General features: G+C 46.8%; 2 protein-coding genes across 5 annotated transcripts in view; one reads left to right on the top strand and one right to left on the bottom strand.

The window, feature by feature from the left end:
* Positions 1 to 16961, bottom strand: part of DOCK1 (dedicator of cytokinesis 1) — a 258548-nt gene that overhangs the window by 143006 nt on the left and 98581 nt on the right. The gene's annotated exons all lie outside the window — the stretch shown is intronic.
* INSYN2A (inhibitory synaptic factor 2A) overlaps positions 1298 to 16961 on the top strand; it is a 39902-nt gene continuing 24238 nt past the window's right edge. For both annotated transcript variants that reach the window (XM_068689183.1, XM_068689184.1), the window contains exons 1-2: positions 1298 to 1597; positions 14388 to 15453. In XM_068689183.1, coding sequence (XP_068545284.1) covers positions 14393 to 15453 — 1061 coding nt within the window. In that variant the 5' untranslated portion in view covers positions 1298 to 1597; positions 14388 to 14392. The remainder of the gene's footprint in view (positions 1598 to 14387; positions 15454 to 16961) is intronic.

Here is a 16961-nt window from a genome sequence, read left to right as displayed (position 1 = left end):
GCTGAGGTTATGCAGCGGGAGTGATTCCTTCCAGCAGCCGCGGTCTGCACGTCGCATGACGCAGCTGGCATGGTTCACGTGCTTAGCTCGTGAAAAAGTGACTGCATCTACTACAGGTGATCTATGTCTCCTGTCAAATTAGCACACCTAGCTAAAAGGTGATCACCGCACCATTTCATTTTACCCCTGCTTATATACTGGCTGTATAAATAAACAAGTTTATTTCAGTATAAGAAAACAACACAGAGGTCCTGGGGTACAGCAAATCAGGGCTGCTGACCCAGAAAACAACAAAAAATAATAATAATAAAATGCACGGTGTTTGTTGTTCTTTCAAGCAAATTGATATTTAAGTTCTTCCCACCTATTTTTTTGGAAAAACGTCTCCTCTGAGATACCCAGAGAGATCCCAAATTGCCACCTTAGCCATGCCAGCAGCTCGTGCCCTCGTGGCATGGCTCCTGGGGCAAGCAGCAGGCGATGCAGACGGAGTGCCCTTGGTCCTGGTGAGCCTGCACAGATGAGGGATGGAGGGCGGCGGGCCAGGGGAGCACCTGGACAGGTAGCAGGCAAGCAGAGCAACTTAGCTGCCCTCTGCTGACGGCCTGCTTTGTGAAACATTCCTCAGATCCAGTCCTGCACGGCTGAACTGCGGCTTAACCGTCAGGGATGCCTGTGAATATCTCCATGCTCCCACACTGATGCTTTACATGTCGAACGGGTCCGGGAGGATTTCTTCACTCAGAGCCAGGCTCTACCAGCAGAGAGCCCTGGGTAAAGACAGCAAAGCTGGCACAAATCAGGCAGCAGCAGCAGCAGCAGTGTGTGTTCGCTGGCGCAACGATCTGCGTGGTTCGCTCCAGCTATTTCACCCCAGAAAGCTGCCCAGGAGCGGAGGCAGTGCTGCTGCTGCACCGTGCCGGGGCTGGCGATGCACTGACCCTCTGGGCACCCAGCTCGGGCGTCTCGCCATGCGGTGACACGGCCAAGGCTTGGTGCACCCTCAGCGGGTGGCAGTGGGGTGGTTTTTATGGCAGGGCCCGTCCAGCTCGTCCCGCTCTTTGCAGTCCCTAGCGCAGGACGCGTGGTCCTCAGCATCGCTGGTGGGTGGCTGGTGGCGAGCGGGCTGAGGAACTTTCAGGAGGCGGTTAAAAAAATAATAAATAAATAATAAAAATAATGATAAAAAACGCTTCTTGAGCAGCACTCGGGCTGGAAGCCTCCCCCCCCACTACATCCCCTCCCCTCATAGCCCGGCTCGGGGCCGCCCCCGGCCCGGCCCCCGGCTCCTCCCCGCGCAGCGCGGGTCCCGCTCAACAAGTTCCCGGCGGCGGGCAGGCGGCCCTCGGCCCCCCCCTTCATCCCCCCTCCATCCTCCCCGAGCCTCCCTCTCCCCGAAACGGGCTCCTCAGCCCATGAGGGCGCCGGGGGAAGGCGAGGCGGCGGCGGCTGCCTGCAGCCAGCGCTCCCCAGGCCGCCGCTGAGGGGCCGGCTCCGAGCCGGGGGCCGCCGCCGCCGCCGCTCCCCTCAGCGCCCGGAGAGCGATGCAGCGCCCAGGGAGCGCCCAGCACCGCACGCCCTGGTGAGGACGCTCAAGGTAAGGGATGATGAGGATGAGGATGATGATGGGGATGATGATGGCGAAGGGAAGGGGCAGCCCGGTTGGGCCCCGCTGAGGGCAGAGCCCCCCCCCCGAGCCCCAGGGGCTGAGCGCCCCCCTTGACCTTGTGGCGCTGCACCGGGGGGGACAGCAGCTCCTGGGGGTCGCTGAGGGGCAAGTTTGATAAGAGCTGTCCTCAGCCAGCTCTTATATCGCCAGGGAAGCGATATTTGGTGGTGAGGTGCTCGAACCAGGGGTAACAGGTCTGGGCTGAGGGAAATGGGGGGTTTGTCCCCTCAGCGTGGGTGCTGCTCGTGTCGAGGGCGCTGCCACCAAGGTGGAAAGCCAGCCGCCGGGTGAGAAACTACGAGCCCCAAATCAGGTGGCGGGCGAGCATCCTAAACCCCGTGCTGAACGCCAAGGGATCGGCAGGAGAAATGTCGAGCGTGGAGGACGAGGAGCTTGGCAGCGCCGTACTTGTGGGGCGAAGCCTGGCGGGGCTCGAGCAGCGTGCCCCAGCCTTCCCTCCAGCAGCACCCCTCGCCAAGTGCCAAAAAAAACACGCTCTCAAGTTCAAAGCCGGCTTTTTTCCAGCGTTAGAAAGGCAGCCGAGCAGCTCGGATGGAAAGGTCTCGGTGCTCGGATAGCCCTGGTTCGGCACCCAGGGGCTGATTCTGCCCGGCCGTGGCACGGAGTCCTTGGCTGCGAGGGAGAGCGATGCTGCACCGTGCTCAGCCCAATATCTGTAACGAGCAGTTACGAAATAAAATCGCTGCCCGGAGTTGGAGTTGCTGTTGCATTTAAAGCATATTGTCTTCCCCGAATGAGCTCATTGCTGAAGGCTGATACTAAAGCACTAAAGCAGCTTTTTTTTTTTTTTTGCTTTTTTTTTTTTTTTGTGGTGAGGACGTCACGATGCCCTTGGTGAAAAATGTGTTCTTTAGGGCTGCGTAATTATTATTCCTGCGTATTTTTAACGAGACGCTCGAAAGATGTGTAATCTGGAGAGAAATCAGTGCGTTTCCCCCAGATTGATGTGCACACACACAGGCTCACCGAACAAAAAGCCAGCTGGGCAGCAGCAGCACCAAGTATTGGCGACTTATCGGGAGGGACAGCACTTAACATTCACGGCACCCTTCCCGCTAATTAAGCTCACGAACAAGTAGCTCATAAGATCACTGCTGCGTTTTTTTTCCCCGGTTAACTATTTCACCGACAGCAGTGTTTTGGTACAGTAGATGCACAGCCTCCGTAATGAATCCGGAGTGAAAGGAGCAGCCAAGTTCCCTGCAGATTAAGACGTAGGGAGGGAAACGGAGCTGCTGAGAAGCCCGGGAGCCTGCACGAGTGCCGAATCACAGCGAGGCGTCCTCCTGACGTGCACTACCGGGGAGCGAACGCTGTTGGTCACCACAAGCCAGCGGTGCCTTCCTGGGGAACCCAGGCTGCTCACGCCGTTCGGAGGACACGCCGCCAACTCTAACGCTGCGTTTCTCCTGTTCTGGAGGCATTGAAAGCGACCTTATAACAGTGCTGTGCAACACCGCTTCTGCCTGCGGCTGGTGGGCGAGCAAGAGGCAGCGAAAGCTCCCGGCTTGCCAAAAAGCTGTGCTGCAACGCAGCCGGGCTGTGGTGGTACCTCAGGGCGAGCGGAGGCAGCCTGGGCAGGGACAACTTGGGAGGTGCAGTCCCAAAATCCACGCGTACCTGGGGGAACTGCAGTGAACCTAGGATATCAGAGAGCGGAGCCGCATACCAAGCTCGCTTAAATTAGCGATTAAAGCGGGATTATTTTGTGCCTTATGACAGGCACTATTTAAAGAACTGCTGAAAATCTGTGCGAGATATTAAAAAGCATGTAAGCAACAAATCTGGATCTGTTTCAGAGCGCAGCACTGCCTTCTATTTTGTTTGCTTAGTTTTCAAATCTAATAGGCTGTAGGGAAAGGAGACCGCAAACATATTTGAAGTATAAAAAACCTCAGTGTGGTGAATTTGGGGGGTATTTGCTATGTAGCCATTTGAAAAGTGCTGTTTGCTTTTATTCTGCACAGAATCATACTGTCTAACCTATGAACGTGCACAGGTGCCACTCATTAGGTACTAAGTTTCAGATTATTCTGGACTGCACAGAATATGATCTGATTTTAGTGGCACGTCACTTTGAAGTCAATTTACTACAGTGCTACGACGTTCAGGCAGGAGATAGCTCTCTGCTGATCCCTTCATACTTCCACAGCAGTTCAGCCTGTCTACACGTTTGTACAGCATGGGGGTGATCCATGCCTTGAAAGTCACCTGCTGAAAAGTCACCAGTTACACGTACGAGCACAAGTCTCACGGGCAACGATAGCAGGTTGTAAGAATAATAATTCAGTGACCCAACAGCTGCTTTTCATGTCCTCCTCTTTGCTTATTTTCCCCCCTTTAGTGGCAGGAAGGCAGCAGGCCTGACTTTACTGCAGCGGTAGTTGTCACAGCCAAAGCCAAGCTGTAAGTACAGAGGCGTACAGAGGAGCCAGAGCCATTTTCCCAGTCTGAGTGAAACAGGTGGGCTTCAAAGCCCTGGGTCTGAAGAGCTCTCGGTCCTACAGCACCTGGATGCAGACGTGAACCTCTTAACCTACAGCTCTACAGGAGGAGATTTCTGTCCTCACAGGGGGTGCAGAAGTTCCTCCACATCCATGCACTTCGCTGATCATTTGGCCTCAAACTCAATCCATACCGAAACAGCGAGTGAAACATCTCACAAATGCAAAGGCAAATGTTAACACAAAACATTTGATGTTGCAGCTACTGGAGGACAGGCTGGAGAAGTCCATCTGTAACCAGTAATAGGGTCACACGTGGTCAGGTATGTTAGAAATTCAGCTGTACGGCTTAGTGGGGCCAGGTTGTAGGGGGATTTCATAGAATAGGTTAAAAAAATGCGGTCAGATATGTGGCTTTTGCACAGAATTCACCAACCCTGCAGAAAGAAAACCTGCAGTGCCTGGCACACACTCACTTCTCACAATAAGTGAACACTGGAAGTCCTGCGTGAAGTTTTTTTTCCTGTAGGTGCTGTCTGCCTCAGCTGCATGGTCCCTTTCTGGCAGCAGTCCTGTGCACCGAAGCATGCCTTCCTCCCTTCCTGATTTCCACCTGACCATCCTGCTCCTCCAGATGCAAAGCTGAAGTTTTCCACTCATCTCCAGAGAGGCCATTAATTTTTTTTATTATAACTACTTTTTTTCTTAAAACCCAAAGACCTTTTCCTCTACGTGTATTTACTTTCATTTTAGCTGGTACAGTGATTCCTTATTTTTTTGTACTGAAAGAATACTGGCAAAACCCCAACCTCATGCCACCCATGGGGAAGAGAAGCAAGGGGTTCATGTTTTTTTTTGCCTGTGTGTGTGCACTACAGCATGCCTGTGCACTATGCCCACATGGTTACAAAATTAAACCATTTTAAAAACAAAAGCAAAGGAGGATGAGCCTGTATGGTCTGGAGCAAGGAAGTGTTAACAGCTAAGAAAGAAGGATTTACTTGGTTTGTGCTTGCTTTTTTTTTTTAAAAAAAAAAAAAAAAAATCGCTTCCTGCTTGTTTTACAGCTGCCCTTCCTCACCTCTTCATTTTTTTAACCTCCAGGAAAAACGCAGACACCTAGTCAGTGATTCAGTCATACAAGAGACAGTCCTCTGAAACAAGCCATGGCAGTAAAACCCGTGTTGTACTCCCCAAAACATCCAGCACAGTTTCCAATAGAAACTGTCACCGTGTATTTAGTTTTGCCCTGACTTCTGAGACCCACGCAGGTGAAACACAGCCCACTTCACAGCAGCAGGACTCAGAAGTCGTGTTGGAGTTCAGTGAGACACACGACGCAGACGTGAGAGCCCACCAGTGTGACCACAGCATGGGGGGACAGACCCGACCCGTCCTCAGGTAGGGTGCTGGGGTGGTTTGGGGGTGCCTGAGCACGGCAAGAGCACGGAGCTGCTCTGTGCTGCCCACAAATTCACAGCAGCCAACGCTCATGCCAGAGCTGCAGTGCTGCTGCCTGCGAACGAGTCAGGGAGATCAAAGCTGCTGCAAGTTACAGAGCCCAAGGAAGCCCCAGGCACGCGAACCGTGGCACCAGTGACTTTTTAAAAATGAGGGAAGAGGCTGTGTAGTGCCTGATAGAGAAGTGCTTAAGCAGGGGTGCAGTTTCAGGACTGCACGGTGAAGTTAGCACTGTGGAAAGTGGTTTGGGTCTCGTTAGCTGCTTCTGCTCTCCTTGGGAAAAGGAGGAAGAAGAGAATTTAGTCAAATCAATAGCATTTGGACACTCATATAGGCATAAGAACCAGCATTTACAGCAAACCCAATCTCTTCTTCATATCATTAGTAATTGGGTGTTCATGCCCATTTTGTTGTTACATTCATTATTCCCTCCTGCAAATGCAATCAGAAATGGAGGAGGAGATAGCTGCAAGTGCAGACATTTACATTGGGGATCGCTTTAATACATTTTTGTGTATCAAGGCCATCAGCAACTAAAACGCTGCAGTATCTCTGAGGAGCTGACAAAGGGACAGACAAAACATCCCAGTGCTGAAGAGAGGAATTCAGCGAGAAATGCCGCCCGAACTGCCTGCTGACACCGATAACACTGATCCCTTCTACGGGCTGGGCCTCACTGTCTCCATTCAAGATGAATCTGTGTATTTTAGGTAGCCCTAGCTGAGCAGGCTGGTGAGAAAAATGTGTTATATCTTGCATTCGCACTTTGTGCGAGTCTAAAAACACACAAAGCTGCAATAAAAATGATGCAAATTATCTGACTGGTAGGCAATTCTGGTGCCTAGAGCGTTATTCAGGCAATTCCGATTAATAATAGGGGACTTCTCAGCCACGGTCCTAGTTTCAGATGAGCACAGTACATAATTCAGACTGACAAAAGGGCCATATAAATATCCCCGAGAAGATCTCTAATGATTGTTGTGATGTGCTTCCTGATCGTCCGTGCCACAAATAACGCACCGACAACACCAAGTGTTTGTGGAGATCTTCCTCCACATCGCCTCCCAGGTTCTCAAAGCCCAGAAGCAGTTCAGTTTCCATCTCTGTACCACCTGTGCGTGCTCTCATTGCTCTCCCCTTCATTCTCCACGCAGTTCTTCCTGTACTGAACCAAAAACATTTCCCCTGGTGACCTGGAACAAGCACTTTCACCTGGGTGCTCAGCAGCTCCAAGCCTCGTCCCACATTGCTCACATGTGAGGAGAAGTTGAGACCTTGGGATTTGAGGTTTAGGACTTTTGCACAGGTGTCTGAATTAAAGACAACTTCACCCCACACCAGAATTCAGCTCTTCCTTCATGCTTTCAACAGCATTGGAGAACCAGCTCTTAAGAAGGAATTTCTGCAACATTTGGGAATATTTCTCACTCGCATTAGAGCAATTAAATGTCACCCTGCAGGTAACCAACATCCAGTTTTGTCCCAGCTTTTCCTGTTTCAGAGGTCAGGCTGATGTGTGCACCACTCTGCCTTCCCACCACCAGCAGGCTCAGGTCTCAACAGAGCCAGAACCTGCTGGAGACTAAAACTGTTCACAGATGCCCTCCTCAAGAGGGTGAAAATCACCCAGCGTTTATTTCCCAGTGGCAGCACTGGAGTTCAAAACTCAGATTTCCTAGAATAATGTTATTCGTCAATTAATAACAATTAATAACCTGCTAAAATGCCCGGTTTGGGCCCGAGCCCAGCACCGCGGTGCCTTCCAGCACCTCCACAGCAAAAGTAAAGCTGTGAGGCTCAAGCAAGGGGCTGGAACCTGCTTCTCTAACTTTTCCTGTCTGTATCCTCCCCATCACTTGGAAAGCCAGGATGCAAACAGACAAGCTGAGCAGAACCACTTTCCTTGTCATCATTTGGTACTTTTTTTCCCCCCTCTAAACACTCACAAAAACTACTGTTGTTTATGGAGAACAATTAGAGGTCGGTATTAAAAATAACGCAGATTAAGAACTGTCCTTAAGTTCTCGTTTTTACGCTTGCTACTTTAATTATTTAAGAGAAAGTGCCATAAAAATGACAAAAGGCTTCCAGTGAAAGTAGGCTGGCTTTTGGGCTCCTGGAAGACAGCGGAGTAGAAGCAGAGCTATTTGCGATTCTCCTAGCAACACATCCTCAGCAACATCCTTCCACTACAAGTATCAGCTGTAACACTGAAAGAGTTGCCATGTAAATCTGGGCAAAATAATGCTAATAAACCTTTACTCAGATTTTTATAGCAGCAATAGCTGCATAATACATTAAAACCGAGCATAATTCTTGTAATAGCGCCATGCCATCGTACATTCTAGCAAACGTTTCATATTGTCAGCCCTCTGAATGCTGTGAATTGGCAGGGAGTATTTCTGACACTGTATTTGTTCCAACATGAAGGAAATGGTTATTAACTCAGGCCACAAGGGTCTGTATTATGTAAGTGCAGATCTCTTACTAGTGTGAGTTGTACAAACATTTAGGGAAAAGTAACCTTTATTGTACCAGATTTTATCGCCACCTTTTGATCTTATCTTACTCACCAATATAGGAAGCACCAAAACCAGAGTGCTATTACGAATTTGGGTTCAGAACACATAGAAGACATCAAAGATGTAGAAGATAAGACGTAGCATTTGTGTACTCAGGGAAACTGCATTGTAAGGAAGTTTTAAATAGTTTATCCTGCAATACGTAGCTTCTCTATCTAAGTTTATTAAATCACATATTTTATTTCCAACCACTTAGCTGTAAAGTTAAAGCTCACAAGAGCATTTAAAGGCATTTATTGACCACCTGAGCCATTAGCTGGGATGTGACTTTTATATATCATTCGTACAGAGCCTACCAATGGGGGGAGGAAAAAGAAAAAGAACCAAACGCCACGCGATTGTGCTTATTCTGAAGGAAGACTTTAGGGCATTTAAGAATCCCTCCTGTGTCACGCTGCAACTGGCTGATCGATAGACAGGACAGTTCTGTTGGAACAGACTTTCCAAGACCATCCTGTCCAACTGCTCAACCATTTCTGGAAATCGTACTGCTGAGCATCACAACTCCGCCAAACATTTGTGGTTTACAGCACAGTGCGTTATTTCCAAGTAATGCATCCCAAAGCTGTTTTTGCAGGAGAAAGTTCCTGAAAAGTGAAACATCAGCTTCAAGTCAGCAGGGTTTCAACTTTGTTTTTGTCTGTGGAAGCTGTAAATTCTTCTCAGGAAGACAGAACAAAGGTGAAACAAAAGCAAAGTGTCTCCAGACCACAGGCTGCAAAGCACTGAGTTGGGCAAAAGGTAGCAGCGCTCTAATTCATGGAAGTGGTGCAAACTTCCCAAAGCAGGGAGATTATAAGGCTACCGCAGTTCACCCTCTGCTTGATAAAATACAGAATCCATAAACGCAGCAACGAGAATGAATTCGCTATTGAGCAATAAATAGGGAAGTTCAAGAGAGAAAATTCAAGTTCAATGCCTAAGGGTTTCAGAACAGATTTAAAAAGAAAAAATAGTTTGACATTTACCAGCACTGCTAACTTTATTATTCTACATGAACAATTCTGATAAAAGGAAGACGGAGTGGTCTCCACGTCAGTTCGGTGTGTCACTACACGCAGTATTTTTTCCCCTAACAACCATCTGGACTTCGTAACCCACAAAAATGGGGCATACCTTACATGTAGCTAGAGGCCAGATTTCACCCTCAGAGCTGAGTATTAAAAGTCTATACGCATTTGTAACATCGGACAAGTGTCTGCAACAACTAATAACTGGCTAAGATCATTATTAACTTCCAATTAATTTCTTTTTTATCAGTCCAGTTTGTTTATTGGACTTTACTGATTAATCTTGAGGACATTACTACATGATTTTGAGGTTTGTATGATAGAATGGCCAGTTAATCTAACAATCGGATTCCTTCTAAAGGACTGACAACGCTCCTCAGAAAGCTGAAAAAATGTCTGAAAGTTGGGGAAAAGAATCTACTTAATTCAAAATTAAGAAAATTTTTTAGATTACATGTAGAATATCCTCAGCTTGCTGTCACTGGGCTACATGATAGTACATTGTGAATCTACCTAGAACAGGATTCCATCTCCTATTCCTTCATGGGAAGTGAATCCCAGTTTCTTTCAAATGCCTATTTTTAAAGACAGAAATGGACTATAGGCTATGCATGCATTTAAAAGACAACTTGTGGACATATAATACTTTTTGTAAAACAATACACGTTACTAAACTTTATGATAATATTTAGATGCATAAGAACAGAGCTGGATTTCTTATAAGGAACCATAGCCTTGAGAAGCCTGAAGGTACGTATCACCAGTGGGCTCCCCTTTACACAGTGAACTCCAATCGTTTGCAATCCCTTGTTTTATTTTTCCTTTGTGCTCTTGACACATGCACAGAAGTTTACAGCCAAATCCCCAACGCCTTTCCAGGCTGGGATCTGGGCCTTTTGTCTGCATGCAGAACTTGGGAATTTGCACACGGTCCATGCTGTTTGCTAGCACGTTTACGCTTTGAATACATTTCTGTGTCAAACTGACAGAAATCAAATTCAAATTACGAGGTAGGTTACAAGTCTCCTTTTCCATCATTAAAAAAAATCAATAGAGAAATCCGGCAGCTTAATTCCCTGGGTAGTGCAGTGACTTTGAGCAGTTTGGGCAAGGGTACAGTGAAGTCCTGTGCAGATGTACTTGTGGTTTGCCTACCGACACAGACTTAACCTCGTAAGTGAGGCACGAGCCAGGTAAGGCAGGTCTCCTTCCTGGCCATGCCCAGCACCACTTCTGAACCGAGAGAAGGAAATCCGGGCAGTGTCAATGAAAATGAAGAACTGAACAGGAGGCATTTATTAAGTTGAATAAAACATGCTCCTGAGAACCTGAAATAATAAAGCAGGTGCTTTCCATGGCTTAACTAGGAGATTCTGTACCAACTTCAGGCTTCTCTGTGCATCGCTTTATTATTATTGAACAGTTTATTTCCATATTCAAACATTAGGGAACACTGCTTAAGTTTAATCAGCCAGGAGTTTATAAACAAATCAAGGCTAAAAACTGAAAAATAAGCTCTGTGATCATTACATATTCTGCTTAGCAAATCACGTCACACAATCAGGGTTTGTTTAGAGGAGCCACAGACAGAAAGTTTCAATGTGTTCTCTCTGTTGGCATCTGCAGCCGAAATTCAGATCCCAAGCCTTTACTAGCCCCGTGATGCAGGAAGCCATAAGGTTTGCAGTGCTCAAGCAAATTGAGGATCTTCATCATCAGGATTACAGATAGATAGTTTGGGAACTGGAAACAAGTGATAATGAGGTTTCCTTTTCCAGTTTACCCATCCAGGTGCAGGCTGTGCCCATGGCACGCTCCTGTTCCCCATGAAATCAGTCTGAATTTTGGCACTGAGCTTAGTGGAAAGAGGGGAGAGCTCTAGCACCAGCTGAGCTCAAATACAGGTGAGATGGTTAAGCAGCACTCCCAGAAGAGTACATTGTAGTGTCTGTAAACCAAAATTGCAGTCAACACCTTGTCCAAAACATAAATGAGACAAAAAAATAGTAAGTATTTAACACAGAAAAGTTTATGTAACTCTAAATCAACTCTTGGCTCAACCGCTCTGCTTTCCAGCGTGCACATCCAGTTCTCCTTCAACATGCTGAGAACTGAGTAAATCTTCCAAAAAAATCAGCTCTCGTTCTTTTGGTGGTTGTCAGTCACAGCTGCTGATAAGATTGTTAGTCCAAGCTACCGGAGGGAACAGAAAACTCTAGATTAACTAAATCAATCAGGCCCGTGCAATTGGGAAAGGGAGACGAGCATTTTTGAAGAATCAATTTTTGGCTATTAGAGACACACTTAAAATTAACTGCAACACCGAATAGAGTGCTGCATTTAGCTATTTCTACTCTGCAGAATATCACCAGGCTCCTGGTTTCATCTAGGTTACCAGCTCCATTAATAACATTAATGGAGATAACGTAATTCCGCCAATTAAGTCATTCCAAACAGACCCAGTGATCCACGATTCCCAAAGATTGTGGGATAAAGCAGTATCCCAAATAATCTGAGATTGTTCCCATGTATTCTAATAAATTATCAAACCAATACTTTAGCATAACTTGTGTGCTGGTGGAGCCTACTGTCAAATAAAGTGCCAGAAAACTGACTGCCAGGAACATTGACAACTCTCAGGTATCCTAAGAGATATTTGCAGTGAGTGACTTCCAGATCTACCAACCAACTTTTGTGAGCCTCTTTTATGGGTAAAACTGCATCCTCTCTTCAGAAATAATTCCAGTATTTCAGGTGTTATTTCACATCTTTCTAAGGCAATGTACCATATCTGGTAAAATTCCCTAATAGTGCAGGAACCCACATGAGCAGATTTGAACATACGGGATACAATGGCTGCTGTGTTACTGTATTTTTTCTTTTTTGTTTTTGGCAAACTTTCTGACTTATCAGATCTATGGAAGTTAAGATAGACTTGCTTCCAATAGCTCTATATTTATGGAAGTGCCTTTTTTTTTGACACTAGTTTTTACAACATATTTTATCCATGTGCAGTATACGTCTGTCAAACAGCAGGCTGACGGATGCAGAGGTTTGTATCCTACAAAGCGCTTCGTTATCCAAAGTGTTGTAAAATTCCACCTTTAGCTAGCTGGATGCATTTTCTACCAGCACAGCTTCTGGAAGCTGGAAACAAATGGGATTCTGTACACAGGATGTGTCTCACAGGCGTAACTTCACCCTGCAAGTGATATGATTAAAACACAGCCCCAAACAGGCAGCGTAGGATACTGGTGTTCACACAGCACAACTGGCCCCTTATTTAGGTTTTAAATTGGAAGAAAAACTTTGTACCATTCCTACGTAGTTCACTTTTCTGAAAAAAATATCTAAACATCATGTTTTACAGGCATACAGAGAGCTGAGCGTCCACACCCAAGCACAAAGTACAAGAGATCTCCGTGACATAACATTCAGCTTCACTTTTATCTTTAGGCTCCCTTTCAGCAGTTCCTTTTACAATCCTTTTCCCCATAACGAGAGGGACATGGTCATGCTGCTATCAGGCACTCTGTTCATACATACAGACTCGTATCTAGCACTCTAAGAAATCTAACTGAAATAGAGTATAACATGATAAAAGTTTAAGTATTGACACGTTTGCAAGAGATTTTTGAAAGCTGTTGGATAAAGCAGAGGCCCAGCCTTGCAGCGTACAGGTTGTCTGCCACACTTCATGTGTTCGTATTTCCTAGGGTTATAATTACTTTTTTTAACACTGTAAACATTCAGATTTCCACTGAATCTAACTTATCTTGTATTAAATTAAAACTAAACACAGCTTAGTCATAGGTATTCACTTGCACCACTGAGCTGATGTTATAAAACATACCCAATTGTGGCACTTAAGTCTTCAAGAGTTTCAGATTTTTTATTAACGGGAGAATTTTTATCAAAAACTTATTCCAAGTGCCACGCCTGGAAGTCCCTTTGCTCATTCTACCTCGTACTCCCAGCCCCGCTGAAGGTACAGCCGTGTTTAAACAGGAGACACCCGCAGAACACCCGGATTAAGTGAGAATTGGGTAATTCAGTAAATCTCAGCATTAGGGAGGAATTTGCGCAATAGGAGACTAAAAATGACAACTTCAAATGAAGTGTAAAAATGAGGTCTTAGCCATCCAGTTACTCCAGATCCCACATGATCTGCACAGAGATAGAGCTGCTTTTTTCCCTTGCTCTGTGCTAAGCAGTTGGCTTCTTTTCATCCTTGAGGAGGTGCTCGTATTTCAATAGCAGATTAAGTCATTGCTCTGACTCATCACAGTTTTCGTTGTTTTTTTTCTTATTTTTCAGTACTTTAGGATACTTTAGGATAAGAAGCTCTGTTATAAAGGTATATTGTGCTTCTAGTAAAGGATGGCTTGTTTTGCATTTGAAGCAAAACTAATTTCTGCACTGCCGCCTTCTTCCAGAAACTTTCAAAGACCATAAACTTTATGCACACAGCAGGACCAACGGGTTGCTAAAAATTCATCTACATCCAGATTTTATGTTTAGCTACAAGGTAGATTTCAAAAAAAATCCAGATACTGACATCTGCAATGAGAAATTAGATAAATCTTGTGCCAGGATGCAGACTATAGTGCACAGGAGTCATGTTTTCTGAGCAAGCATGCTGTAAAAATAATGCCGGTTTGATATTTCTTGTCCCCAACATTTGCATTAAAGGAGAGTTAAGGGTACGGTGCTACAGACTTCTCCCTAAATATACAAACAGACTTTTAAAAATTATTTTCTCTTTTACTTTTTAGTAACTGTGAAGTAAATTGAAATAACCCGCTTCCTGAGCGCCTGGGTTCCCGTGCAGCACAGCCAGCCCCCATGGAAAAACCCTGAAAAGCCCCCCTGGGTGCCACAAAAATGGGGTTTCACCCCCCGAGCAGCTGGTTTTGTCACCCTGCAGAGGTCACAGCCTACTCCGAGAACGGGTTTTAACCAATCTCATAAAGCACGGCAAGATAAAGGCGCTATTTTTTAGTAAAAGACCAATATCTAGTACCTAATACCAAGGATTATGAGTTAATGAAGAGAATCCAGCAAAAAAGGTGGTGAGTGCCAACCTCTTTAGTGAGAGCACAGGAAATGAGCTCAAATATGAAAAGTTTGGGGAAAAACTAGGGGGAAGACCTTGTACTTCTGTTCTAACACGGCCTTTTTGAACTGTTTTTGACTGCAGGCATCATGGTGAGTAAGGAGCCCAGCAAATGCTTACTCACCACCTCGGAAAGCGAAGTTGAGCCAGCAGCTTCGCTTGCTCTGGAGATGAAATATGCTCTGGATCCCAACCGGCAGATCAAGAAGCGCAACAAGGCCCTGCAGGTGAGATTCAAGGACATCTGCGAGGCCCAGAACGAGCAGCGGGACAAGCAGCTCGCCACCAGCCAGGACAGCGAGAAGCGAGAGGCCAAGGCGCTCTCCTACAAAACGGCCTACCGCAAGTACATGACGGTGCCGGCCCGCAGGTCCATCCCCAACGTCACCAAGAGCACGGGGGTGCAGACCTCCCCCGACCTCAAGAAGTGTTACCAGACCTTTCCCCTGGACCGCAAGAAAGGGAATATCATCAAGAGCGCCTCCGCCGTCGCCTTCAAGGGCGAGAACAACGGGTTCCTGGTAGACCTGAAGGACAAGGAGGGCAGGAGCTCGGGGGAGGAGGGCCAGTGGGGCAGGAAGGCCGGCAGCCTGCAGACGGCCGAGTTCATCTCCCACGTGGGCGAGCGGGCGTGCGCGGGGGCTTGGCAGGGCGCCGAGCCCCCCGGCTGCCCCCTCCACAACGCGGCCAAGCCGGAGCCGGGGAGCGAGGAGCCCGGGCAGCCCCTCCAGGGGAGGGTGTTCAAAACGGAGGTGGCCACCCTCTACCTGCCGGCGGGCGGCGCGGACGCCTCGCAGCCTGAAGCCGAGTGGTCGCTGTGCCCGGCGGCGGGCGAGGAGGACAGCAAGAGGACCGTGCACCTCAACGGGGTCCAGCCGCAGGCCGCCGAGGCGCCCGCCTGCCCGCTGCAGGCTCGGTGCCCGGCCGGCGAGCGGCAGGAGCGCAGCCCTCGAGGCGACGCCTCGCCCAGCTGCCAGGCCGCCGTCGCCCTGAGCGAGGAATGCCAGCAAATCGTGCCTCACACCGAAGTTGTGGACTTGAAAGCGCAGCTGCAGGTGATGGAGAATCTGATCAGCTCCAGTCAGGAAACCATCAAGGTCTTGTTGGGGGTCATCCAGGAGCTAGAGAAAGGAGAAGCTCACAGAGAAGGGTGAGTACGAGGCTTTTAAGCAACTCTAAGCTGGTTTCTGTGCCTTCGGTTCTGAATTTGCTCGTGTGAATTTGCTTCTGCCCTCCTGCAGAGCGCTGAGATGTGCTTTGTGTTATTCCTCATGCATACACGGTTTTGCTGCTTTAGGAGTCCCGGAGAAACCTGCCAAGGGTATTACATTTCCTACGTGCACGTCCCACCAGAACGTAATTAGGTAGTTGTTTACTGGAAGACCTGTAGGAGCTTTTCTGCTCCAAATCTGCAGAGCCGTAATGAGTTTGTGCCCACGCGGGCACCGAGGTACTGCAGTCCCCTAACACACACGGAGCCCCTCCTGAAGGGGGATTACTGGGGGTGCTCGTCCATCAGCAGCCCGAATTAACCACAGTCCCTCACCTAGCAGGAAGGACAGGACGAGTCTTGGGCGAGAAACTTTGCTTTTGAGATAAAGGGATATAACTCTCGATATAATTCCATTAGGAGCATGCGGGTTTTGTTTGCTGTTTTGTTTTCAGCCTTCTGAATTCTTTAAGAAAATGAAAACTTTGAGTATCAAGTCTTTGTAGCATTGGTACTACTCTGTATGTGACAAACTCTCGGGCACAAAGGAAGAAGTTTTGTTTATCGCTAAGTTATATAACTTATCTCAACCTTTAGTGCATTACAAGCAGTGGTTGCTGCAATACAGCATTTGGTCCTTACCCAGAGACTCCAGCCTGTCTCCTGCGTTACCTCAAACACTCTTCAGACTTGTTTGCTAATATTTATTCATTTATTACCCTTCAAAATGTATATGCACTGTTTGTTAATTAAGTCATAACTTATCAGAAGAAATCTAGATTTTAAAAGCAGAAACCTGTGGCCGTTGCTACTTAAGGCAGGCTGTGCTTTAATTTCAGTCGAAAAGGAACATCTGAGGTTTGTAATCCTTCCTCTAGGAACGTGGAAAATACCTTGTTAACCCTATGATCTCAAAATGGTTTTCAGTAAAAATACTACAAGCAGCTGTAGAACAAACTAAAGATGCTAAGGTTGTGTTGAGAAAATTGTCCAACAGCTAAGATGATGATGATGATTATTTTGAATATTTATTTTATATATTAATTATTAATTTTAATTATTATTTTTAATTATTATTAATTTTAAATATTATTTTAAATAATCTGTCAATACCTGGATCTTTAGACTGGGAAGCTTCTTGACCTACCAGAAAGCAACACACTTTCAGATTTATTTAATTTTTATAATTACTCAGAAAAAAGGATTCCTCTGACTGTATTAACTTACAGAATCTCTAAGAGAATCGGAGCAGTGGCATGCTGCTTGTCAGATCACAAACTACAGAAAATTATTTTGTTGTCCTAACTCAGCAGCTGATCACCCTGCGTGTGTGACACACTCACACCTACCCAACAAGGTCACCTGCCAGATACAACAGCCTTTCCTCCATGTACTTTCATGCCCATTTTTTTCTCTTTTCCCAAAGATACTGGAGCAATAGGTTCACA

The sequence above is a fragment of the Anas acuta genome, chromosome 7, assembly GCF_963932015.1.
Source record: "Anas acuta chromosome 7, bAnaAcu1.1, whole genome shotgun sequence".
In the NCBI taxonomy this organism is placed as follows: Eukaryota; Metazoa; Chordata; class Aves; order Anseriformes; family Anatidae; genus Anas; species Anas acuta.
Note: the sequence above shows the minus strand (reverse complement) of the source record. Positions and strands in the feature narration are given on the sequence as shown.